The 27532-nt window shown below is 30.8% G+C and overlaps 4 protein-coding genes across 25 annotated transcripts; 1 reads left to right on the top strand and 3 right to left on the bottom strand.

Annotated features, from left to right (window-relative positions):
- Window positions 1-6344, top strand: LOC109328011 (nuclear poly(A) polymerase 4-like). Of its 20 annotated transcripts, none has more exons than XR_002105379.1 (14): window positions 1-339; window positions 441-518; window positions 1381-1488; window positions 2164-2226; window positions 2311-2472; window positions 2868-2981; window positions 3082-3144; window positions 3274-3603; window positions 3679-3843; window positions 3978-4685; window positions 4776-4952; window positions 5058-5391; window positions 5497-5716; window positions 5819-6344. XR_002105379.1 is itself a non-coding variant. In XM_019561241.1 (13 exons), exons 1-12 carry the CDS (start codon window positions 202-204, stop codon window positions 5698-5700), a joined length of 2136 nt encoding a protein of 711 aa, XP_019416786.1. In that variant the 5' UTR covers window positions 1-201; the 3' UTR covers window positions 5701-5716; window positions 5819-6344. The 20 variants fall into 20 exon arrangements, 8 of the variants coding, with proteins under 8 accessions (XP_019416786.1, XP_019416788.1, XP_019416784.1 ...); XR_002105382.1 differs by having other exon boundaries at window positions 5058-5151; XR_002105383.1 differs by having other exon boundaries at window positions 5058-5151; window positions 5671-5716.
- LOC109328016 (histidine-containing phosphotransfer protein 4-like) lies at window positions 3859-25717 on the bottom strand. Of its 2 annotated transcripts, XM_019561253.1 has the most exons (7): window positions 25554-25717; window positions 24029-24159; window positions 23850-23918; window positions 23209-23280; window positions 23022-23094; window positions 22847-22902; window positions 3859-3870 (listed from the first exon to the last, which is right to left on the bottom strand). In XM_019561253.1, exons 1-6 carry the CDS (start codon window positions 25611-25613, stop codon window positions 22873-22875), a joined length of 435 nt encoding a protein of 144 aa, XP_019416798.1. In that variant the 5' UTR covers window positions 25614-25717; the 3' UTR covers window positions 3859-3870; window positions 22847-22872. The 2 variants fall into 2 exon arrangements, with proteins under 2 accessions (XP_019416798.1, XP_019416797.1); XM_019561252.1 differs by lacking the exon at window positions 3859-3870 and having other exon boundaries at window positions 22757-22902; window positions 25554-25716.
- LOC109328013 (amino acid permease 1-like) lies at window positions 6892-11687 on the bottom strand. Of its 2 annotated transcripts, none has more exons than XM_019561246.1 (7): window positions 11494-11683; window positions 8775-9008; window positions 8576-8669; window positions 8092-8309; window positions 7804-7937; window positions 7426-7653; window positions 6892-7328 (listed from the first exon to the last, which is right to left on the bottom strand). In XM_019561246.1, the coding sequence occupies exons 1-7, from the start codon at window positions 11579-11581 to the stop codon at window positions 6906-6908; spliced, it is 1419 nt and encodes a 472-aa protein (XP_019416791.1). In that variant the 5' UTR covers window positions 11582-11683; the 3' UTR covers window positions 6892-6905. The 2 variants fall into 2 exon arrangements, with proteins under 2 accessions (XP_019416791.1, XP_019416792.1); XM_019561247.1 differs by having other exon boundaries at window positions 7173-7300; window positions 11494-11687.
- LOC109328014 (amino acid permease 8-like) lies at window positions 15523-19054 on the bottom strand. The gene is made up of 7 exons (XM_019561248.1): window positions 18896-19054; window positions 18157-18390; window positions 17645-17738; window positions 17259-17476; window positions 16649-16788; window positions 16322-16549; window positions 15523-16147 (listed from the first exon to the last, which is right to left on the bottom strand). The coding sequence occupies exons 1-7, from the start codon at window positions 18954-18956 to the stop codon at window positions 15725-15727; spliced, it is 1398 nt and encodes a 465-aa protein (XP_019416793.1). The 5' UTR covers window positions 18957-19054; the 3' UTR covers window positions 15523-15724.

Raw genomic sequence — 27532 nt, forward strand, 5'->3', positions numbered from 1 at the left:
CAATTTTCCTAAACCAAACCAAACAAAAAGCTGCCTTAACCCACCCCACCACTCAAATCCAAATCCAAATCCCTATTCTCGATATTTCCTCTTTTTTGTGAGATCAATCAATTTAGGGCTTCTGTTTTTGGAGTCAAACAAAGAAACTCACATACATGCCAACTATTTCACTCTCGTTAGGTTAGTTTGTTTCCTCCACAAATGGCGGTTTCCGATACTCCCAACGGTGCCGCTTTTACACCACCGCCCCCACCTACGCCAGAATACGGGATCACAAAGCCTATCTCTCTTGCCGGTCCCACCGATGCTGATTTCAACCGTAACCTAGAATTGGAGAAGGTAACTAACTACTCATTCTAATTCATCTCACCATTCCACTCCGAACCTTCGCATTTTTCTTATTGTTCTGTAAATCGATTTGATTTCGTTTTCTGCCTCAGTTCTTGGTTGATTCGGGGCTTTACGAGAGCGATGAAGAAACTGCAACTAGACAAGAGGTTCTTCGCCGCCTTGATCAGGTGACGTCATCTCACTCATCTTGTTTTTTTTATCAACTTGGTTATCAGTGAAAAATCATTTTATTTTGCTAGTTATATTTGAACTATTAATGTGAAAATTACCTTAAAGGGATGGTGATGATAATTGAAATTACGCAGAACCCCTGAGAAGAGATGAACGTAGCTGTTGAAAGTGTTAGGTGTAATTAAGTCAAATCTGAAGTGATGCCATCGTAATTTCCCTTAATTGCACTTGACAGATGACGCATCTGGTTTTAAAAATTACACCAACTACCTTTGAGAGTTTGAGGTTTATATATAATCATTACACTGCATAGATGAGTGTAACTTTTATAACAAGAGGGGGTGTTAAGTGTAATCATGTCAAATATCAAGAGAGGTCAGTGTAACTTTCCTTAATTGCACCTGACACAGTTTGTTTTGGAAATTTCACCAACCTCCATTGATGTTTATGTTATCATTACTCTGGAAAAATGAGTGTAACTTTTTGCAACAAGACTAGTGTCAAGTGGAATTAAGTCACATCTGAAGGAGGTTAGTGTATTTTGTCCTTTATTAATTAGTAATTACCGAGGTGTTCCATTTACCATTTTTGGTGTCTTTCTAACCTTATATTTATGTTATTATTATTCTGTATTTAATTTATGGTAATGATATTCCTCCAAGTTTTGAAAAAACATTATGAAACTTGTTTTATATTGTTACACATTGAACAACATGTTTGGAATGTTAAGGATTCATTATGTTCTTCATTGCCAGTGATATGATGGCTTAATGATGGTACTTTTTCCAGTCATGATTGAGGTGTTTCACTGTCATTAAATTTTAACTTTTATTGTAACAAAATTGTCTGTCATCGTAGGTTGTAAAAAGCTGGGTGAAGCAGTTGACACGCCTGCGAGGCTACACAGATCAGATGGTTGAGGATGCAAATGCTGTGATTTTCACTTTTGGTTCTTATCGACTAGGGGTGAGTATGCTTGTATTTCCAGGCTCACTTTAGTGCTTGCATTTGCGTGCGGTGAAGTGAAAATATGTACACAAGGGATAATTGCTAATTTCTTTTTATCATTTGGAGTTTGGTGGACTTCAACTTAAGACTCGCCGATACTCCTTGACTTGATTCATCATCATTATATGCCTGGAATTTGGAAAGCCAAATTTTGTAGACAAAATAATCTCACAATAATTGGTATGGCAGTCCCTTTCTGCTTAACACTCGACAGCTAACTGCCACTCAAGAAAGAGACACCTGATGTGTTTCGTGTATATGCTGATGAGTGTCACAATAATGTTTGATTCCCCAGGCCGTGGTAGTGCTGGAGTCCAATTGTAACAATTGATTATTTGTACCAATATTACACTTCAGTCACTGTCAACAAATAACTGTTGGGTGATGATTTCTATTGAAATTTATTCCACTGTTATCATAAAATGTCTTAATCTTTTGCCTGCATGAGTATTATCACCTTCTATTGGGCTCATATGTTCTCATAGCAAAACATGATATTCTATTCTCAAGAAAATATTAGCAAAAAGTAGATGAGCCATAATATCGTTGTCTTATAGCATGTTCTGCTGTCTGTTTTGTAAGTTTCTGTTCTATAGGTATTTGTTAATATTGCACCAATTCAATCATTTCCAGGTGCATGGGCCTGGAGCTGACATAGACACTTTGTGTGTTGGTCCTTCTTATGTGAATCGAGAGGTGAGACACTGCAGCTGGTTACTTTTTTCAATTTAGTATTATCCTTGTAATTGTTATATTTTAGACAATATATCACTTTTGTAGGAAGACTTCTTTATGCTTTTGCATAACATCCTCGCTGAAATGGAAGAAGTTACTGAACTCCATCCAGTTCCTGATGCACATGTCCCAGTAATGAAATTCAAGTTCCAGGGAATATCTATAGATTTGCTGTATGCAAGCATATCTCATTTAGTTGTCCCAGAAGTAAGTTGGGTTACCGTATTCAACATTGCCTTTGTCCATTCTGAAAGCTGTTTTTTTTATTATTATAGTTTGAGAGCTCATTTTTATCTGGATGTTTTTTATTACAAAGGCTTTCATCTTGCATTAAGAATATGAGGGCTTTCCTAAGATAAGCACACCATGAATTATAAAGTTTGAAGCTCCTTATGCTTTAATCAGGATTGTCTTTGTTACCACCCATCCATTTCATGTTTATTTTGCATTATTTATTGTTTCTAAGAGAAAAAAAGCACAATGCTTTGGCTTTTCTTCCATTGGTACTTTCTCAATCTTCCAACTTGGTTTTTTGTTTTGTTTTTCGTTTATTTTAAACTTGTCATGATTTTGATATGGTTTTGAAACTCACTTATCCACAGGACCTGGATATCTCAGATGGTTCTGTTCTGCATGATGTTGACGAGCCAACTGTTCGAAGTCTTAATGGCTGCCGTGTGGCAGATCAAATTCTTAAACTTGTTCCAAATGTTGAGGTTATTATATATTTTATTTAGTTTGGTTCATTGATATATTATATTTAATGTTCTTTCGTCTTATTAATTTTGATAGTCCATTAACCCTTGACAATGATAGCACTTCCGAACTGCACTGAGATGTTTAAAGTTTTGGGCTAAAAGGCGTGGTGTTTATTCAAATGTATGAGTGTCTCTACAACCTTTATAGTTCTTTATTTTTCCCTATAACATACAACGTTAATAGGTTTTCATCTCCACTGACATTAGCTTTTATTTTGCTGTCTTCGTTCCTTTCTTTCCGAATATTTAGGTTACCGGATTCCTTGGTGGTGTAAATTGGGCCCTTTTGGTTGCTCGAGTTTGCCAGCTTTACCCAAATGCAATCCCTAGTATGTTGGTCACTCGATTCTTTAGGGTCTATACACAGTGGCGATGGCCTAACCCTGTAATGCTATGCTCTATTGAAGAAAATGAACTGGGTTTCCCTATATGGGATCCTCGTAGAAACCCCCGAGACAGATTTCACATTATGCCAATAATTACTCCTGCATACCCTTGCATGAATTCCAGTTACAATGTCTCAGCAAGCACTCTTCGTGTTATGATGGAACAGTTACGCCATGGCAACAGGATCTGTGACGTAAGAGGAGTCTTTATTCTTATTTTACAATAATTTTGTGACTATCTCTGTATCTGATTGGTATTTTACTGTTAGGAAATTGAGCTTAACAAAGCTCAGTGGAGTGCACTTTTCCAGCCATATCTATTTTTTGAGGCGTACAACAACTATTTACAAGTGGACATAATTGCAGTAGACGCTGATGATTTACTACCGTGGAAGGGTTGGATAGAGTCTCGGTTGAGACAGCTTACCCTCAAGGTTGTGTTGTTGTACTCTGTAATAAGACTTTCCTCTGACTTTGTTCATTGGAAACATCTTATCTTTGGACATTTGGCAAATTAAATTTTTTGTTGTTATATATTAACATATGTTTTTCATTTATCTCTGAGCAGATAGAACGGGATACGAATGGGATATTGCAGTGTCATCCTTATCCTCATGAGTATGCAGATACATTGAAGCCTTGTGCACATTCTTCATTTTTCATGGGCTTGCAAAGGAAAGAGGGGGTAAAAGGTCAAGAAGGCCAGCAATTTGATATACGTGGAACAGTTGATGAATTCAGACATGAAATAAATATGTATGCATATTGGAAGCCAGGGATGGAAATTTATGTTTCTCATGTTCGTCGGAAGCAGCTCCCTGCATTTGTTTTTCCAGATGGTTATAGACGTACTCGGATTCCAAGACATATGAGCCATTTAGCTGAAAAAGCAGATGAGGATGCTACAAAGTGCTATTCTGGGTCTGCTGAGAGATGCATCAAGAGGAAAAATGACACTGAAATTATGGATGTGAAGCCAAGCAAACCAGAAAAACGAGCCTCTGTTAGCCCACAGAGGCTAGAGTGTTTTTCTCCTGAAAGTTGTACCAGTAGATCAGGTGGTACATCTCAAATGAGTATTGATTGTATTGAAGGGGTTAGGTTAGATGGTTCAACAATGAAAGATTCCGACAGCATTTGTGAAATTAAGTCATCTGATAGTCTTGTAGGAAGTGCAATATGTGCTGAAAGACCTGACTTGCAGATTAGTGAAACAGGTGGTGTTGACTCCACATTTGATAGGCAGAAATCAAGGAGTCCAGACGTTCAGAATGAGGTAAGCCTGTTGAACCAGTGGAGCAACCTTCAATCAGGATGTTTTGGTTCATGTGAAGTTCCTTAATTACAAGTTGGTGATCCGTTTCAGAATGGAGTCAATGGGAATAAAGCTCAGGATCTGGATTTAGACTGCTTGGAGGGTGTAGAAACTGCATCAACTGCCCTTGATATGGATCAACCACTAGACAAAGCTTGTAATTTCACAACAGGGGCTGATCTTTCAGACTATGTACCTAGTGCCAGCACCCAGAACCTCAATTGCAAGGTGAGTTTCTTCATTTGATTGAGGGCTTTTGGATTAGGAACTGTTGTGGATGGCAGTGATAAAACTGAAAATCTGGGAGATAGTGAGAGTCAGGGATCTTTGCAGGGTGATGTTTGTGTTGCAGATCGAGCTCAGTTCTGAGGAGTGGGTATTTTCATGGAAAAGAGTATTTCAAAATATCTTGGTGGAAGAAGTGAAGGTTTTGAATCTTCTAATCTCTCTGTTTTGCCATAATAAGGATGAACTAATTTTATAACACTCCTCACACTTTGATTTAGTAGCAGTTATCAGAGTAAATGAGAGTATAATCTTGCCTTTTTTTGTCTGCGACTAATTTGATTAATTTTTCTTTACTATAGCTTGTTAACATTTATATCCAATCAGAATCTGGTCTGCCCCTATTTTTTTTTCCTGATTTGTTATGAGCCACTGTTTTTAGGTAGTATGTTTCCGTCATTGTTTCAAGTTAATTCGACGATCAATTGATTTCCATGGTCATTGAGTTGCTTGGTCAATTTTCTGACTGGTGAATATGTGGTCGCAGGTCCTGCACCACTATACGTGCTATGTTTCCAGTAACTGCTTAAGTACCTGACTTGTTTTGTGTAGAGAGGCTCAGAGACCAAACCCGACCTTTTGTTTCATTCTTACAAAATTTCATATGATGCTTTGTTTGTTTGCTAACTATTATTTGTCTTTCTATTGGTATTGTGTATAGCCAGATGTCAGACTTGGAAGTGTTGTATAAACTTGAGACGGGTTAGGTCAGTTTCTTTATAGAAGCTAGTGAAAAGCATGTTTTTCAACACTTCCAATGTGAATATGCATGTCTTTCATAATATCCTCTTTGGTTTTGTCTTTTGTAGGAGGATGAGTTTGTAGTGAATTAGGATGTCCTGCTACCTTATGCTTTGTTGGGGCTATTGCTGTGCAGATTCTGAGTTGAAGTTAGGCAGTGAAAACAAATGGGCCGATGCAAATGATGGCAGTGAAAACAAAGTGAGGTTTTGGGGATGGTGCTGTCATGATCATGTACGCACTGCATGACGGAGATGCTTAAAAACGTGGTCACATCCATAACATCTTCAGAGCTGTGAATTGTCTCACAAACAAACCTTCTAACATATTTCCGTACTTTGATTCTATAGGATTTGGAACTTCGTTTGCTTTTGCTTGTGGTGTGATATGGTTCATACATTATGTAAATGTAAACAAGTTGTCATTTTAGCTAGTTGGCTTAGAAGGGGGAAATGGTTCAAAAAATCATTTGTAATGAGATGGTGGCTAGCAGATGATAGTTCTGCTCATGGCTTATTTGGCTTTTCATTTATGTGAACGCTATCTTGTACCAAATTGTTTCTTTCATCAATCTTCTAGCATGGTTTTCTTTTACTTTTTGGTGCATTTCATCTACCTGCTGTTTATTTAGTTTCAAGAGTGGTTGGTAAACATAATAAAGTGTAGATTATACTATTGGCTAATGGAATACCTTATTTATTGTTGATATTTTCCTAAAGGATATTCAGTATAAAGTCGATTAAATTGTGTTGCAAATCAAATACAAAATCCTACTGTTATGTTGCCATAAGTTACACAAATTTCCGACGATGTGTTTGGAAGTTAAAATGAACTAATCGGTAGTATATAGTAAGAATTTAGCTCATTCTTTTAGTTACAAATTTCCGACAACATAAAATGATTGATAATGTATGTGTACGACTGTATTGAAACAACAGATTTATTAAATTTATACATATTTTAAATAATCTATTTTATTATTTAATAATTTTGTTTTATTCATTAATCAAGATTAATGAAAAAAACTTACACGGCTTCTCTAATTAGTGGCTGTGCTTACAATCAAAGGTGCATAAAAGCCAAAGAAAAAAGATATGATGTGACACTTTTATTGAATTCTTTTCCATACATATATTCTTACTTATAATTAGTTGACTATTCCTTATACATAAAGGGCTTGTATTTACCAACAGCTTTACTCAACCCTTGAATGGCTCCACATGCTGCAACCAATGACACAATCAAGCACACAAGGCTCAAAGTTTGAAGTCCAATCCATTTGAATGATCCTTTTCTGATCTTCTTTCTCACAATATGCATTTCCACTGGAAAATATATTGTTGAAGGCCAGAATCCAATGGCACCAAGAAGTGAAAGCATGTAATTGAAAAAAGGTAATGCCATGGCTAGCACAGTTGCTACAACCACAAATATAGACCTCCAAACTAGCCTAAATAAATTCATGCTGGTTTTCATCTTTCCAATCTTCACAGGGTACTCCTTTGTTATAAAACTTGAGTTTGGCCACCTTTCACTAGCTAATATTTCAACTATATGATAAAAAGGTTGGATAAGTACCTGCACTCCACAAATTATTCAAGATGTATATATTCTACTTGAAATGTTAAGCATGATATATACTTATATAGGAATGAATATGACAGAATATAAGAACCTGATATGCACCAATAAGGTGTATTATAATGAAGACATTGGCTGAATCAACTAGCCACAATGGGTTGCGAAAACCAGTGCTCATGAGAATGTTGGAAGGAGTGTGTGACCCAAATGCAGCATATCCAGAGCATGCACATAAGAGGAAGACAAGTGCCATTGTTGACATACCTAACACGTTTGCCTTCTTCATCACCTTATTTTCTGCTGGTGATGACTTTAAACTGTCCTGTATTTTTCCATATCAATAAACATCTTATAACCACTCTCCCAAAAACAAATAACGAATCTTTGTTAATTATGGATCATGTGGCATCTTTTTTTTAATATTTCTATTGCATATTTGCATGTCCATATATATATATATATATGTTCTTACCTGTATGTCTATTGAAATTTGAGCAATGGCGCTAGCAAGTGCAATGTTTCCAAGTGCAGCAAGCTTATTCCATACATCATCTCCTGAAATATGCTCGTGGGTGTTCCAAAATAAATAGGTTTTAACTCCTTTCCCTGATCAAATTCAAGTTTTCCCGTAAGTTATATTTATATGTATTTAGCAATTAGCATCTCCAAAATGAAATTGAATGATATATAACTTATCCATTTTGATATTGTATTAAATTTTGAAACACACTATAGTAGTGGAAAGAAAGTAATAAGTAACCTTGGATAACGGTTGCAAGTGAAAGTCCAACACCAATCAATGAATACCCAAAAGACATAATCGCTGCTAGGATTGAGAGCCAAGCCAGATCGTGAAAATTGGGGATTTGGGATAATATTATTTCAATTATTCCCACACCAATCATGTATGGATTATTAGAGAATCTGCATGAAGCTTCAATCCCATTCTTTGCGTAGCAATCGTTTTTCAATATTGTCCTTTCAAATATGCAAATTTCATATTACAAATTCAACTCCACACAACAATTGGAGAATAAAATATTTGCAAACATCTTCTGAATCACTACGTAATCCAACAAGTGTCTTTCTCGGAAATGGAACTCTTGACATTTTGGTCATCCTGAAGATCTAGCATGTTTTACACCACTAGACTAACGTCTTATTGATATTCAGTATTAGTTAGGCCTAAGTAATAAATGATGTTAAAGTAATTAACCCTATAGAGAGAAAATAAAAGAGCTTACACCACACTTAAAGCTATAGTTATTGTGTAACCAATTCCATAGCCAGCAAGCACACCATATTGGACTACTCCACAATACACATGCATTTTTCCACCTAAAAAGTTAAAGTTACACAACACAAAGAGTTATTTATTATATTACATTAAATGTTAAGTAAAGTAATAATATTGGTATATATGTTAAGGTAAGATTAATATACCTAAGTGAACTTGAACTGCATCCATATAAGTAGTATTCCTTTTACCAGTGACAGGGTGAGGTGATCTATAACAATCAGCAAGAAGAATGGAAGTGTAGAGAGTAATAGCAGAAAAAAGCAATATACTAATTATTCCAAGGAACCATCCCAATTGAGCCATGGCCCATGCTAAAGATAGCACACCAGCTCCAATTACTCCTGTTATTATATGTGCAGATGCAGTCCACACTGTCCCTGCTTGCATTTAAACAAACTTGTTCATTAATTTCAACACAAATATTAATAACCATAAAAGGATAGAGTCTATTTTATTAGCAAAAAAATATAATTTTTTTTATTTTTTTAGTATAATTAATGGTTTCCCTTCAGTGAATTACTTAGGTAACAAACTAAATCATTTGTAGGGTATGACTATATAAATTTGAAGGAAGGGGTGTTTATTTACATAAATAGCCATAGTTAGTACTGCTCCATTTTGCTGAAGGTCAAAAGAATATTTTTGATAGTGCATGAATGTAAAGTAAGATTTGAAGAATAAAATTTCATGTAATTCAGTAAAAAAAAAAAACAGAAATTCCATTATTGCTAAATCTATTCAGGCGATTCGATGAAGAATGACAGCAAATCGTGGGATATTTTCTATAAAAGAAATGGGGAAATTAAAAATACTTAAAAAAAAGTAATCATAGCAATAAATATATGAAATTGATTAGGTGACAAAATTATCGATAATTTATCCAAAAAATTAAATATATTCATTGGAGCAAATGAATTTAAATGATTAGAATTTAATAGATAACTTTAGTGATAGATGAATTTAAATTTATTTATTATATATAATGAATATATCCATTTGGATGGATATTCAATCTATCCAATAAAAAACATTCAAAAATAATGTTATTTGCTTTTCAATTTTATTTACTATGTCAATTCTCACTTTTTTATCATATCTCTCACTTTGAATTTTTTATTAAATTTAAATTGAGATAAATTATATAATAATGAATATAGTTAATAATAAAAGTTCAGTATTAAGTACGTAACATATTAAATATTTCTTAAAAACATTATCGTATAACCTTAAACATTGCTGGTAGAATATTAAAAGAAAAAAAGGTTTTTAAAAGTTCAAAAGAGCAATTTAAAACAGTTTAGAAAAATGATTTTTGAAAATGTGATTTTAAAAAGTGTTTTATTGATATAATAGTTATTAAATGAAAGATTTTCTTAGATGTGTTTTTAGATTCAATGAAAAATTAAATGAATTGGATATCAATCTATTCATATCCATTAAAATGATTCATAAATATATTAAAATTTATCCATTAAATTTAAATATGGATAATTTTGAAATATATTTTAAATAAATTTATATGGATTGATTTAATGACTTTCTATTTATCCATTGCAATCCAAATCTATCCATTTCTCCCTCATTCATATATCCAACAAATAAATACCACTCATGCATCGCTTACAGCTTTTGAATAATACATTTATAACAGTTTTAGAATATTAACAGCTGTGTTAAAGTGGGAGATTTGATATATAGCCAAAAGGAAAAATAATATTTTTCACAAATCTGTTTGGCCAACAAAAATTAATAAAATATCATTTTCTCATATATTCCCATAGTTAGTTGGCTCCATATCATTTTTTCGAAGATCTATTTTGTCTCTTTCTTCTTGCATTGTCAAACAAAATTTTGAACAAAATTGTTTTTAGTTATATTTAGAAATCAGTTTGAATAAAACCAACTTTTACTATATATGATTAGCTGTTGATGGAATTTGGGGATGAAACGGCAAGGCATATTTTGAGATTATTTTTTATTTTATAATATGACATTATTATCATAAATTCATCTAGATATTGTTTTTTTATTGCTTCAAACTTTTGTTTTTAACGAAGTTAATATCTTAACTCAGTGATGCTCAGATGCAGATACACACGTTTCCTAAAAATTAAAAAAAAAATATGTACCAAAAAAAAGATATACATGATCCTAACATAGATTATCTATCTTCATTTTTGGTCAAATTAAAAATATCACTTAATTAAAAAATTAGAAACATAAAATAACATTTTTATATTATTTGGGAAAAGTTAGTTATGAATGAATGTAAATATTTTGAGACATATGATCCCTATTTCACACGTTACTTAGAGAAAAACTTATATAAAAATATATACAAAACATCATATTTATAGATAAATATATTTATGATTTTTGTTTTATTATTGATGATTAAATTTTAATTAAAATTAAAATTTTAATGTATTACAAAAAAATTGATTAATGTTATTTGTAAAATTACAATTTTTCATAAATGATATGGTAGGTAAGTAATAGGTAGTGAATCTATATTTGTTTTTCCACTTACATTTTATTAAATTTTTTATACTATTATTGTATATTTACTGTTAAAATTTAACTATTATTAACTTTAAATATAAGTAATACAAATAAAAGTTAGACGATATATTAATTTTGTGTAAATTTTTATACTAACAATACATATATTATTCCCTTTTTAAATTTGCATTGATGATACACTAATTAGTCAAAATTAATTATTCAAAACAGATAATTGGAAGGTCTAAAAACATGTAATAATTTCTTAAAAATAACACTATGAATGTCTAATGTCTCGGATGAAATAAGAAGAGAGTCGTTATTAAGAAATTTAGTAACAGAAAAAAAGAGAAATGTAACCTGTTCTTTTGAGCCTCCCATCATCATCGAAAAGATCACTCGAATTTGGGTTAATTCCATTTTCCACCTCCATCACCTCCTTTCTCATCTTACAAATATTTCAGTTTAAGTAAGGATGAACCAACTCTGAAATTTTTGATGAAGAAATTCCAAAATATATGCATTGCATAAGAAAATAAATAAATAAATAAATGAGAAATAATCATTTGTGTGAAGATAATGAATGAGTTTGGGTTGGGAGAGAGTAAGAGTGTATTTACCTTGAGTATGAGAGAGATATGCGTTATGAACTATTTGACTTTATGCCTATGCTATCTGATTTTATAGATTTTGTTTACAAATCTTATGTTGTAGTTTTTATTTAAGAACCTCACTTTTTTTTATGCAACCCTTTTCCATTTGGTCAGATAAAATATCATCATACCATTTGTCAAATTCCCTCTATATTTCACATTTCAATTATGTTTTTTTCCTTAGCAATATAATAAATCTTAATTTTATCCTTACATTTTATTGTGGTTCAATTCTCAATGTATAATTTGGAATCGTTATTTTTTTTGCGAACAAAATATAAAAAACACTATTTTATGTCAATTTAAAAAATGTTATTGGTCCAAATTTATCGGTCCGACATTCGATTATGAATCAAAGAATATATTAATATTATATATACTAGTCATAGACTTATTTAATTATTAAATATATATTTATTAAAATAAAATATCATAGTTATTATAAATATTAAAAGTTGATTTTGCTTTTCTACACATTCATGTAGTTTAGGGTTAAAAGGTAAGTTGCCAAGTAGAAAATAAAAAATATATGATAATAATTGCCACCATTCTTTCAACTCTCAATTTATTTAATTTATTTTAACTAGACTTTATTAAAACATCTTTTATTCAATTAAAAGAGCATTAATAGCCAAAAAAAAAATTGCATTAGTCATTAATCATCTTCCTGCTTCGAGATATGACATTGACAATAAGTACTAATGGTCGTAAGTATTTTTACCATTAGCAAAATATAAGATAAGACATGGGTACTGATCTTACTAATAAATTCTCCAATTAATTTATATTAATTGTTTAATTATAATAATTTATATTAATATTTCTTTTTTATTCAAAAAATTGTTTTATTTAATTAAAATGTAGTTGGTAATAAAAATATTGCATTGGTCATTAGCTTTCTTCTCTCTTCAAGAGATGGAGATTTAGTACTAATGAGCACAACCAATTCTCAATATGAAGTAGAAGGTAATAATGTCACAAGCTATAACATTACTACTACACTCCCAAATTAATTATATTAATAATTCAATCTACAACATTTATTTTATTGTTTATTATTTATTAAATAAATCATTTTATTTAATTGAAGAGAAATTAATAGCACAAACTACATTATTCTTTAATTGTCTTCTCGTTTCAAGACGTGAGATAGACAATAATAAAAACTGAAATTGCTTCTTAATATGGAGCAAAAAGTATAATATGAAAAAACTATAATCTTATTACTAAACTCTCAAATTAATTATATTTAATTGATAATTAATGAATAAGGTTAAGATGGAAAAAAATATTGATCTGACGTATGTTACTATTCTACGAGATAACATGGAAAATATCAATGATAACAACCGTTTTTCAATTTGATAAGAAAGAAAGATACAAAATAAATAACGGTCTTACTCTTAAAATTGTTAAAGTAAAATATTTAAAAAGGTTTAAAAAAGTCAATTAGTATTATTTAATTAGTAAAGATAAAAGGTATTGTTTACTATAATAATAATTATTAACAAATTTATTTATTTATTAATATTCTTATTATTAAATACAAAAAAATGAAAGAATCATAAATAAATAAACTAATTGCAAATAAAAAAGTGCCCACGTGACAACAATTAATCGGATGACACATAAAAGAGAGCAAAATTCTGGTTGAGGTCCAACAACAGAATGGGATGTCATCTACTCATCTTTAGGTCTTGCTTAACCATCTTAAGCTCTTCATCATCATTACTTCATAATGACACTTATTGTTTAAGAAAGCCACATAAGAATATTTTATTGGATACATGATTTCTATTCCACATTGATAAATCTAAGAGCAGATAGAAATCAAAGAGTAGGAAAAGAATTGTATACTTTGATGATTGAATGAATTTAATAAATAGAATGATATTGAATGAATTGAGTTGAATAAATAGAATATCTTGAAATGAGTTATAAAGTTTCATAAACACTTTGTATAAAAATTTTATATAAAAAAACTAATTAACCTAACATTTAAAAACAGACTAATCAACTAAATGGCAAGTGAGTTTAAATTAAGGGAAAAGTTCACAATACTTTCTTAAACTTTATGTTTTTGGTAAGTAGATATTATTAACTATTTTTTCTTCATAATTACTCCTTAAACTTTAATTATTAGTGAAATTGGTTCTTACAAACATATAATTTTAAATTAATAACAATGAAATTGAAATTAACACATTATTTGATTAATGGTCAATTTAATAATATATGATTAATGATTATTTCATACATATAGTTTAGTTAACAATCTGGGTGACACAAACTTAGTGATTATTGGGTGACGCATCAAATAGAAGTAGCAAACAACCCTACCCAACCAATTGGTTCAAGTGGTATTGAAGTGGATCACGTGTCCTCAACGGTGGCTTATTTACTATCCCAAATCAATTATATATTGATATTTGGATAAAAGAAAATTTTTAAAAACAAAAAGTAATAAAATGGAGCAATCTGATTGGCTTGAGACATGGAGTGAGACACCGTTTGGGACAAGTGATCTCCATCCCAAGTAGTACATGTTTGATTCTCCTTAAGCAATGTCTCAGGTTCGAGTACTGTAGATGAAAAATATCCGCTGAGAGAGTTAACCTCATATACCTATGGATATTCTCGGCTCGGATATGATTGCCTCTAGTACGAGGATATCTATCGGAAAAAAAAAACAACCCTACCCAAAGTCTAACATGCCAAAACATTGTATAGAATGACAATCTAACACTTACTATCTTATTATTACTAAGTGCCACTACATATATCTTCCATTTTATTTGAAAATCATGAAATGTCATCAAACTGCAATATTATACATCTTCTAACATTCCTAAATATTATATAATAGTGTTAATTTTAATTTCATTTTAGTAATTTAAAATTATATGTTTGTAAGGACCAATTTTACTAATTGTTAAAGTTTAATGACTAATTAGGAAGAAAAAATAGTTCATGATATCTATTTATAAAAGACATAAAGTTTAAGAGAGTTTTATAAACTTTTTCCTTAATTAATTACTAATCCAATATAATATTAACTCAAATACCAAAATATTATAAGAAGAGCAACCCAAAAATGAAGCTAATAACAAGACGTGAAACAAAGTTTTCTTTTGGTTTGAAATTTCCACATGATAGTTTGATTTTTTTATTTGGAAGAAATGTTTTATGTTGTATTATGGTTGAGGTTATGCTTGAGTCTTTTGAGTTAGTTATTATGGCATATTGTACATGTGATTGTTCCTTATAAGTTACCATGTTTAAGACCTAATTGGATGGACACTAATTTTAAGTCTAGAGCTCCTTATTTCAATGTGTTGAGCTGCCCTTTTTTGGGCTTTTAAGCTTTTGATAGGAAGTTAAGATAGAGAAATGTAATTTTCAATGACAAATCTATTACTTTGATAACAATAAAATTATATTTTTTGTCATTAAAAATAAAGGGATAAAAATATATTTGACTCTCCATTATTAAAGATGATCGGCTATGCCAAGTTTCTTTGAACATATGAGTAGGAAGAAGTTTAATGTGTTTATCTAGTACATTATATCACTGTCAAAAAAATATTTTAAAATGAAATAAATAATCAAATAGTAATATATTCGATTCATCCATTTATCATCTCCTAAACTTATGAACTTTTCTGTGTAGCAAGAAACCTCCTTGTATGAATAGTTGAACAATACAAATATGTTAGGAAAAAACACGTGGGATAAATTTAGGGTTGATATTCAATTTCATTTGCATGGTATTGGTACTATACAACACAGTTAAAAATTCAAAGTTCAAACACATCATTTGTTTGTAGGTTGGTTTGGTACAACAATTTTTCCTCAGAAATATTCTTAACTACTTAAAGAGGAGTAAAAAATTAAGAAACTCAAATAAAGTTTCAAAGTTCAAACACATCATTTATGTGTTATTGCTTATATTGGAATATTTTGTATTTGTTGATATTCTTGGCAATTCCATGAATTGAACCAACTGCAGCAGCCACTGAAACAAGGAAGCACACAAAGCTCAATAATTGGAGCACACACCACTTCAATGATACTCTTGTTATGTGACTCTGAGCAATGTGCATTTGTATAGGAAAAAATACAATAAGTGGCCAGAATCCAATTGCACCAAGCAGAGCAAGGAACTCATTGAAAAATGGCATTGCCATAGCAATAATTGTGGCCACTATCACAAATACTGTCCTCCATATTAGCCTAAACAAGTTGAATCTGAATGTTACACTGCCCAATTTGGTTGAGTATTCCTTGTTTATGAAAGTTGAATGTGGCCATACAATATTAGCACCCATCTCAATTACACGAAATAATGGTTGAGCCATCAACTGTCACAAAAATTGATATTAGATATCATCCTATTTCAACCACATATGAGAAACATTAGCATAATTTTGATGTACATAAGTTGGGCATCTAACATTTATGCAAAGAAATTTTGACTATAGTCTATATATCTGTATATAGTGCTGACATGATATTAATGAGTAAAATGATGTAACCTGATATGCTCCAACAATGTGGATCACAATGCATACATTCCCTAGGGCAACCAGCCAGAAGGGCTCATAAAATCCGAAGCCGGTGAGGATGTTCCCCGGTGTGTGATCTCCGAATGCAGCATAGCCAAGGCCACCACAGAGTAGGAACAGAATTGTCATTGCTGTGATACCTAACAGGTTGGCCTTTTTCATCTGCTTGTTTTCTGGTGGGTGTGACTTTAATGTGTCCTAAATAAAGCATATATAGAGGCCATCAAATTCAATTTGCTATAGCATCTGAAATAACTTATAGTCTAGCTTCTTAATAGGTAAACATTGTGTTGTTACCATTATATCATAAACAACAGTAGCAAAAGAGCTAGCAAGTGCTATGTTTCCCATAGCACTGAAAACGTTCCACATTTTATCTTCTGCTGATAGTCCTGGCCCTATTTTGATTCCTGATATACTCGTTGGCTCACCTTTCCCTGTTCAAAATCAAAATGTATCAGAAGTAACTACTAGTCTATTATCACAACATATAGAAGGGTAACACAAATGCACATGCACGAGTCTCCTTTCAACCAAACGAATTATTTTTAGGATTTGAACTTATAATCTTATAACCTAAGACAAACTACCTTAAAGTTATGCCAATGTTCACATCAAACATGCTTAACCTTGGATCACATCAAACATGTTTAACCTTGATCACAAAGTGATACTTTATTTATTAATGATTGTTTTATAAGTGACATGAATCACCTTTTTGTGGGTATGAAAATTTATTGGAGGATCGCTCTATTGATTAATTGAGTAAAAGATAAAATAAATGAGTTTTATTAAAGAAGGACAATTTTGAAAACATAAAAATCTACGTAAAGATGTTATAGATACTACTTTAGATTTTGGGATTGTGGTTGGAAAGCATTTGGAGAAATGTTAGTGAAAGTCATACCTTGGATCACAATTGCGAGTGAAAGGCCACTTCCAATGAATGCATAACCAAAAGAGGTTATAGCAGCAATGGTTGAGAGCCAAGTTAACTTGTGGAAGTTTGGGATTAGGGATAAGAAAATTTGCACAATCCCAAAAGCCATCATATATGGATTATTTGAAAACTTGCAATCAGCTTCATGGCCCTTATAATGGAAGCAAATCGCTTTCTTTATAGCCCTACAACATATGTAATAATCACCATAAACCAGGGAAAATAAACAGATAGATAAAAGTACAAGAATTATGCATCTTATTGCATATTATTACTAATCTAGTACTATTATTATACATATATAATCAGCTACAAAAGTTGTTACAAGTAAATTGTGAATGTAAAATACATACACCAAGCTTGTTGAAGTAGTTATTGTGTATCCCACTGTAACCCCAGCAAGCTTCACATATAGGACCAATCCGCAAAGCACATGCATTGTTCCACCTAATTATCAAATGACAAATTATGGAACCCATTATAGAACAATTGAAATAGGTCATGAATTTGTGCACACAATATATAGCGACTAAAATGCATGGTTACACTCATAATCATAATGTGTTTATCATAGTTCAGCCGAAGAACATATACCCTCACATATGGATTCGGCCTATTAGATATGTGTTCTTGGGCCTCTACTATGATTAACATAATTAGTGAGAATTAAACTAAGAAAAATTAAACTTATATTTGATGACAAATTAATGATGTCCTAAACTAGATGCCAGACCAATGAAAACATGTTATGTAAATTAAAAAAATTAAATTATTATTATTATTTTATTTTTACTTTAATATCATTGGTTTAGGATATGATTTGAGACACTATTCGAGATAACAAATCTTTGTCGGTATTTGATACCTAAGTATGCACCAACAGCTTGCATGTAAGTGTAGTTCCTCTTGCCAGTGACAGGGTGTGGATATCTGTAGCAATCGGCAATGAGATTGTAAGTGTAAATGGAAATGCATGCAAAAGCAATCATAATGGCTATGCCTGCTATCCAACCAAGCTGAGCCATTGCCCATGCTAGAGCCAGCACTCCTGCACCCACCACCACTGTCACTATGTGCGTCGTAGCTGTTAACACATTCCCTGCAACCATTCATACAAATTAGAAAGAACTTCAGTATATTATTAACACATACTTAACACATCATTCAAAATACTTTTAGTCCATCATTAGAGAAACCATTTTTTTCACTTTTGATATTAAGATTGTGTCATCTTCTCTCCTCTAACACCACTAAGTAAGAGCCGCAGCCCTTTAACATTGAGCCCCTCATCTTTCATTATTTCTTTTCATGAGATTTACGTATAATGATAGTGTCCTAGACTACATATTTTTTCTTCAAAATAATGTCAGTGAAAAATAAAATAAAGAAATGTTTCCAATACATAACTTTTGTTAGGGTGGCGTACATACACACACACATATATATTATATATATATATATATATATATATTTCAATTTGTAGATTTATAGATGAAGAAATGATGGATCTGAATTCTGAAATATGAAGAAAGTAAATAAAAAGAGATGTAGGAACATTAGATTTGAGAGAGAGAGAGAGAGAGAGAGAGAGAGAGAGAGAAGACCAGTTCTTTTGATTTTGCCATCATCGTCGAGTCCTGAATCCTTCCCCGCTTCAACGTCCATCTATGTGATATGATTATCCCTTCTCTTCTTGCACTCCCTCCGTCACAGAAATTAACAAGCTTGTTATGTTATATGAACCTTAAAAGCAAGAGGATATAAATGCACTCTACTGGGAATATTGTCACCACCATGAAGCTAGTTACAATCACTTTCTTATATCATATATATAAAGTAAAGTATATATATATCAGGATGAGGAAAGGATGAGGATGATAATGAGAATGACGATAGGATGAGGATGAGGATAGGTTGAGGATGAGTTTGAGGAGAGGATGAGGATGAGGATGAGGATAGGATGAGGATGAGAATATATTTTCTATAAGTAACAAAGCTTCTCTTCTAGTTTCAGCTATTCCAGTTTTAAATGGCCATTGGTCTCTTTGCCATTACCTATCTCAGTGTCTAATCTAATGCAAATGAGTCTCTCTTCATAGATCATAGATCCAATCTCAAACTCAAAACCGAACTCTTTCCTATATATATATAACTAACTAGTACAACTAAAATTGGCTATATATTGCTGTTACACAAATACGTGCACCTCTTTCTTTGCTTTCTAACGTTCTTGATAAAATTCTACATGTATTTCCAAATGTCATAAACAAAATTATCCCAAATCAAAGTCAACTTAATAAATAATAAAAATATTTGAAAATTTTATATTATGAATTGTCACTGGATAATCAAATGATGATCTATAATTGGTTAATTTGTTAGACAAAATATAAAAACATATTCATTTTTTCTTTTGACTTTTCAATATTTTATCATCTTTTAGGATAGGAGTATATATATAAAAATTGAGAATATTTGAATGACAAATTCCATGAAATTATTATATCATCAATTTAAATCGTTAAAATTTCTTTAATTTGTTCTCATTATAGGAATTGGTATTCCATAATTAGAGATGTTTGACAACACAAATAAGAAAATAATAAAATAATACAGCATACAATTTTTTACCATCATTTTTTATCGAAAAATACTTCACTCTATTCCTTAAACCATCCATTATAACCATCGAACTATCTTATGAGTTATCCATCGACCATTTAATCTCACACCTACTATATGTATATATTATTTCCTCTCCATATTAAAATTACTTTGAGTCTATTCATTTTTCAAAGAGAATGGGATAAGCTTTAGTTGGAGCTAATAGAGTCGTTTGGTGAAAGAGTTGAAATAATATAATTCTTATTTTTATACTTACATTTCTATATTTTGAGTGAGAGGTTAAAAGCGTGATCATAACTACTAAGGTTTTCCCTTTGGATTTAGCTGCCTTCTAATCCTTGAAGCAATCATGCAACTCTTGGAGTATCAATGTTTAGCACAACAAAGATCATCGAGCTCCAAGTGATGGTGCATATATGATATGTGGTAAGTAATATAAACCATTTAATTCCCAAATACACAATTCATTTGTCTCGCATTTTTCCCTTTATGGGTGGCTCATTTATACAAGATACCATTATATCCAAGTATGTTCACATTGATTTGCCCATGATTGCTTTTATTGATGAGAGTTCGGTTGTTTAGGTTTTAACTAAAGAGTAGAAGCTTAACCCGAGGGAGGTGGCATGCGTGCAATAATTGCATTCATATGGAAGTGGTGGCCCTGTGGGGAAGAAGAGCATAGGCACAAAGTAATGTACTCATTATTAGAAGATTCAAAGGTGATTGAGATGTTAGTGGTGCACTTTAAGCGTTCCATGTGCAATATTTGTCATTGACTCTCAACTTTTGAACTGTATTCTTAGTGGGGTGGAAGGAAATGTTAAAGAGTGTCATATAGGCACTTGCTAAGAAAATGTTAAAGAGTGTCATATAGGCACTTGCTAAGAAAATTGAAGTAGAAAATATATATTGTAAATGGTACATTTAAGGTTTTAAAAATTGAAGCATTTTACTTTCTAATGCATATTTTTTATGTTTGAAATTCTTAACAAGTGCTTTTAGGATACTCTTTAGTATGACCCTTTACTTGTAGTGTTTTTTATTATTATGATTATGTTATATTTATGTGAATTGTGAAAAAAGAAGATGTTATATGTGATCATAGTTATCATGGTAGAGAGAATTCCAAAACATTATGATCTAATTAATTCCATAAACATAATAATGTTTTCGGACAACATTTGTTTTTAATTTCCATTCATAAAATGAGACTCTTGTCATTTCATCCTTCCTTTTTTACCCATAGCCATGCTCTGATCGTTACCCTTTCTTGTACATCCACAATGACCAATTATGGCTACCCAAATTAAGCACTAAATGTATTTGTTCTCCTTTTCTTCAATCAATGACACATGTACTCTGAAATTAAACATTAGTCTATTCTACTATAAAATTAATTTATATATTTTTCTATACATTATATGTTACTTTTAGGTCAACCATTAATGAGCAAATATACAATAACGTTATGAGAATGTGATCATGTAGGTAAAAGAATTTGTAGGTTAATCTAAAAGATATATCATCTTTCTTTTTATTTTTCTATCTCTAACCCTACTTTATCTCATTCAACTTTCAACCTTTCCATTTCCACCATTCTCTCTCTAACCCCACCTATTTCTCCACCGTCCATTGCATATCCAAAACTACTCCGTCTCCACCGCCATAATAATATCTCTGGTAGGTTGAGATTTTGAAAGGTGATATAGACCTTTGATATCGCCACTAAATAGATTCATTCATCTCTTCCATTCTTTTTTGCTTTGTGGGATAATATATATACTTATGAGGCTTGATTATTATGCTTAAATTTTCAGGCTTTATAAAGTAAAGTACGTTTTATTTTGGTTCGTATAAAAAATTTGGTTTCGCTTTTCCACAAATATTGTAATTAATAACTTTGGTCTCCAATTGTTATTCCCTTTATTTTTAATCTCTATAAAGTCTGATTTCTAAGTTATTAGTCTTGCATATGACAGTATTGTATGTGTCTTCAGTTAGCCATATCAACAATTAAGAAAAGCAAGTTAATGTTGTGGGCCAAAAAATTATAAATAAGGATCAAAATAAAAATTATACTACTTTATCAAAAATAAAATCGTACAAAACTTTTGATTATTAATTATAAAAGTTTTATTTATGTGTAGAAAGATTTTCACAATGAGGAATTAAGTTTATGAGAACATTAACAAGTACATTTGAGAAATCAAAGGGAAACAACATCTACTCAAAAGTGGTATAATACTATAGTTAATAGTTTTTTTGTGTTAAGAATATAGTTAAAAAGTGTAAAAAAATTTCTCAAATTAATGTCGCATTAATAATAAATATTTGGAAATTGCATATCATGATTATGATTGAGTAATCAAGAAATACATATTATATATAAAAGAGAGAGAAAATTTTATTCATGTAAGTAAAAAATGCAACAATTAGGAGAATTATTTTAATGTAAACTTAACAGCACCTTTATAGGAGGATGGATTTTACTTCGGCAATACTTTATTGTGCATTAATAATTAGTAATAGATATGAAAATATGTGATTAAGGGATAAGTTGTGTAATATAATTGTAGTTTGTTTTAAAAAATTTGTTCCCTTATTTTTGTTGGCCTATTAAAAATTTACTATCATTTTTGGACATAGAGAGTACATTAAAAATTTTAAAGTCCCATTATTTGATATAAAAAGATTATATTGATCATTTATACAATGCTTATAGGTAATCTCTCCATCCCACTTTAACTGTTGGGTTAAAGTAATCCATACTATTAAGATAACTATTCATTAAGTAATATGTGAAGCATTGAAATGAGATAATCTAGAAGTGTTACTAATTCAAGATAATACCTAAGAGCTTAACTCATGACTCTTTTACATTATGGAATATTTATTATATAGCATATAGCTCTGCTCAACAATGTAACTTTTCCTTCAGCACCATTCTGAATAATCACTTATTTTGAGCAGCTTCTCTTGCTAACTGAAATAATATTAAGACAAATAATTAATAATGCTCCACCTGACTACAAATTTGTGCACGAGGCAATTTAATGTATATGGAATCAATAATGCCTGAAAGTGACAAAATAAAAGTGATACCTGAAAATAAGTTTCAAGCTTCTTCTTCAAAATTGTATACTCTTGCTTGATTTGTTGGAAAGTCCTGAAGCATCTGAAAAGTGTACTCTCACAATATTATACATCAATTTTATTAAAAATAAATTAAAGGAAGGTTCATATATGCATGTAATATATTCAAATATATGGAGGTAAAAATATCAATTACCCCTCAGAGTTTTCTGCTGCGCAATATTCATTGAATATGTTACATTCATTCCTCACCTTCTTTGCACCAATGCTGTCAATAAATTGAAAGTATCAAGCAAATGATTTAATGATTGGTTGTCATAAAGACAACCTTATCTTTGTCTTAAATCTTTGTCTCATATATTATTCAACACTAATAAAAATATGTCATGTAATATTTTTGTTTCATTTTTATTAGTGTGAAACAATATTTGAAATAAGATTTGGGACACTATTTTTATCATTGCTATATATATATATAGTAAGAAAAGTTCAAAGCAATAATAATTATTCTGGATTGGACCAATAGACAAGCCCAACAAAGCCTAATGCCATCAAGAACCACATTAGCCAAGCAGAAGTCTCTACTCTCTATCCTCTTCTTGATTCCAAATTTCCAAACAAATTAATATTTTTTCTGGAATTTGGAGGTTGATGATTTAGGTGACTTTTTTCACTAATCTAAAACACCAATGATTAAACTTAAGTTCAATTGACCAAATTCGTTTTTAGTATCCCCCAATGGTTTTATGATTGGTCCATTATCCACAAATTCAGAATAAAGAAGCTATGATTACAGAAATAGACTAAAGCATTAAAAATTGCTAAGAGGCATTTCACCTTGAGCAACTACCCTTGAATTGATGCATATAGTCGTCTAGCTTAGCAAAATTTGTTGGTTTATTCATCCTGCATATAACAATAAAGTTACTACAAGAACAAGCTAGAGTATCATCATTCAGTGATTCATTCCTCTCACTCACACACACACACATATATATATATATTCAACAACTTACAGTGCTTGTTCTATCTTGTAGACCAATCTGACAGAATCACTGTAGAAAAGAATCACAATTTCTTCTACAAAATTAGGATTAATATCGTCTTGCAATTCCTCTAGCTGAATGAATTGATCGTCAAGGAACCCCTATAACAACAACATGAATATATTTTTAGCTTATAAAAAACATGAAACAAGGTAATTCCATATGTGCATGGGGAAATGTTCCATAAAAGGGAGAAAAAATTCATAATGAGTTTTCCACAACATGATATTCTATGTTTATACTAACCTCTTCATATCTACTTTTCCATATGGAATAATATTATTATTTGCTTCACAAAATGTATTTGGTAGGACTAAGAACACTGGACCAAGCTCCTCTAAAGTAAGCTTATATACACACTCTCCATAATGTTTGGGCAAGTTATTGAATATGATTTTGATCCCATTTTTTTTTCCTGCAAGGTCAATTGTTACATATATGATAATGCTTGTTACTATTAAGTATTAACTATATACTGCTTAATATAGCAGGTTTATGGTAAACATTTATTTATTTCTTAGGAGTTAGGTTATTCAACTTATTCTCATCTCAATTTTTAAATGTAACTATGCAGTACAAGATTATATGTGGATAGGTGTTATGCAGTACATGCAACTTTAAGTTATTCAGTACAAGACTTTTTGGATTTTTAAGATATTAATTTTTGCAGATTGATTCTTTTATGTTGGTAAAGTTGAAGTATTCGATTTTGGGACATATTATAAAGAAGTCTATCCTCACAATCTCATTTAATGTGTTCTAGAATTGTAAACTGAAAGTGTTCATTGTTTTACACTTGTGGAAGGATTGTGAAAATGCAAAAAGAAAATGACCATTGAAAGAAACCACCATAAGTGGAATCTATATTAAGTAAAAAGTCAATCACTTATGTTTCTAAAATTGGAACATAGAGTGCAGACATGTAAGAAGTGAGACTGTTGACCTTAACAAAAGATCCTAAGATACTCACTTAGATGATGACCACCTATTCTATGCAGTAAGATTTTTTCATACAGTGATAAAATTGATTTTTTTGTTTGGTATAACCATTGGTATCCCCAAACCCTATCAATAAGGAACTATTCTGTTTTACGGTGTATGATTGGTATTTCGAATAAGTGTCACGAACAAGAATCGAATTTTTAATCTTGTCTACTAGTAGTAAAGAGAAAAGAAGACTAGTCTAGTAGATAAAATTGAGGTTTAAAGTAATAAACTCATGCAAATTATTCAAATACTTCAACACTAGTGTAGTGGTAGAAAGATATTAATATTTATGAAAATTTGATGGTAACATGCATCTAATCTAATCCTATTTTCTAAGTTACTATAATAAAATTTAGCACGTGTTAAAATATTAGTAAATGAAGCTAAAAAAAGACACACAAAAAAAGCTGATAGCTTTACTGATGCAGACATTTTTGCATAATCCGAATTTATGAAAAGACAATGTTTGAAACAATCATATAAACAATACAAAAAGTGCAAAAGAAACCTGTTCAAAGAGTGAGTTTCGCATGAAGAAAGCTTGTTGTTGCAAACGTGTTTTGTCCATGTCTACTTTTCTAAAGAGTGATATAAAGCTTCAACTGAAAATCCAAACCAAAGCAACCAACAAAGAAATGAAAGACTACAAAAACATATAAGACTTAAGAGTTAAGAATGTAGCAAGCAGTATTTATAGCAATATAAGATAGTTGCAGTACACTATCACCTTTATTGTGATATTATTATGTGATGATTGGAGAGGGATAAATGATAAATCAGAGAATACTATTCATTATTCAGTTATTACTATCATCTCATTCTTCTCCCTCCATTTCTCCTTTCTTGAAAGCAACTACCCTATCCCTATATTCATTTCATTGTTTATACAATGCTCATAAATTCGGAGAACGATTACCTCTCCCATAATTTTTTTGTCCTTATGTCCTGAACCAATCAAACTTTACAAAATAATATTAAAATATTAATTTTTGTTTTTATAATTTTTTTTTTTAAATGAATGGAACTTATTCATTGGCTTGAGACACCAAATAGGAAATGAAGATCCTCATCCCATAAATTGACTACACTAAAGTAAAGGATGCAACTAAAAGGCATATTACTCAACCAACATGTTATCAATTTTTATAGTATTTTTATTTCTTTATAAATCCTAAAATATCCCAACCCTTTAAATAAAACAGGTACACTAAATATCTACCAAACTTATAGCTTCTATTGGAAAATGAAATTTGATGCCTTGCAGATTAAAAAAATAATATCTGAAGCCCTATTTTGTTACAATAAAAGATCTCTAATGAACATTAGACCAAAATAACTAATAAATACAACCTCTTGTGATAAAGTTTTTTTCCATATACATGACAAAAATAGAATCTTTGACATCATACTTAAGAAACTACTCAATGTATAGTTGATAATTATCATGGTTTAAGTGACCAAATCATTTACTATACTTAGGCTAACATGTTTGTCATTTATAATATGTTTATTTTCATAATCTCTAATTAAAAAGGGATTAGTATAATGTATCATGTGATATTGCACACATAAAAGATTCCGAATCTATTTATAGGAAAAAAATTCTAATTGCACAAGTGGCAATGAGTAAAATAACAACTAGAAGCGAAAACAATCCCTTTTAAGAAAAAAGTCATTTTCAATAGAAACCATTGTCCATGTGTAGAATCTGATGAGGGCACGAATAAACATATATACCAAAACTTTGTGGGAAGCTAGTGCCAAGTAAATATCAAAGCACTGATATTGAGTTCATCCTTAGTTTTTTGTTCTTTTGCTTTCAACTGCAAAGTAGATGATACCAAACAAAGATGCATATCACCTTGCTATGTTTTATTTATAAAACAACTGGCAACCAATTTGAATATCTCAGATGCAATAAATATCTATAATCATAAATCTATCATTATAAATTCAAAATATGACACTGAAACTATCATCTGATTCTAATGCTAATTTAATTTCAATTTTGAAAACTAATCTATAAATTATAAGAGTATTTTTTTTTTGTACATAAATTCTAAAAGTATGAGTGCATATCAAAATTATTACATCTCCACCTTTTTATATTTGTATCAAAGAACAAGATTTATGACAGAGTAATATGATATCATTTGGTTTAGGTATCCGACTTCACCTAATAGATTCTAAAAGGTGGTTGTTGTTTTAAGTTGTTTAATGGGGATTAGAGCATTTTCTATATTGCTTTTTATTTTGCATAATAACTAATATCCTACCCATAAATTACATGCATGTTGATTTGTATATGCACAATATATATCATTCTACATGTAAGAAATGGGAATGGTGGAGCCATTAACACTTCATTTAATTTGTTTATTCGTACACCCTCTTAACTACTCTCTAACTCTAATTACTAAAAATGATCTTCATTAATTTTTCTTCTTCTAATTCAATTCTGTACTACGCACTCTTAAGTCTTAACTA

This window comes from Lupinus angustifolius, chromosome LG15 (assembly GCF_001865875.1).
Source record: "Lupinus angustifolius cultivar Tanjil chromosome LG15, LupAngTanjil_v1.0, whole genome shotgun sequence".
Taxonomy (NCBI): domain Eukaryota; kingdom Viridiplantae; phylum Streptophyta; class Magnoliopsida; order Fabales; family Fabaceae; genus Lupinus; species Lupinus angustifolius.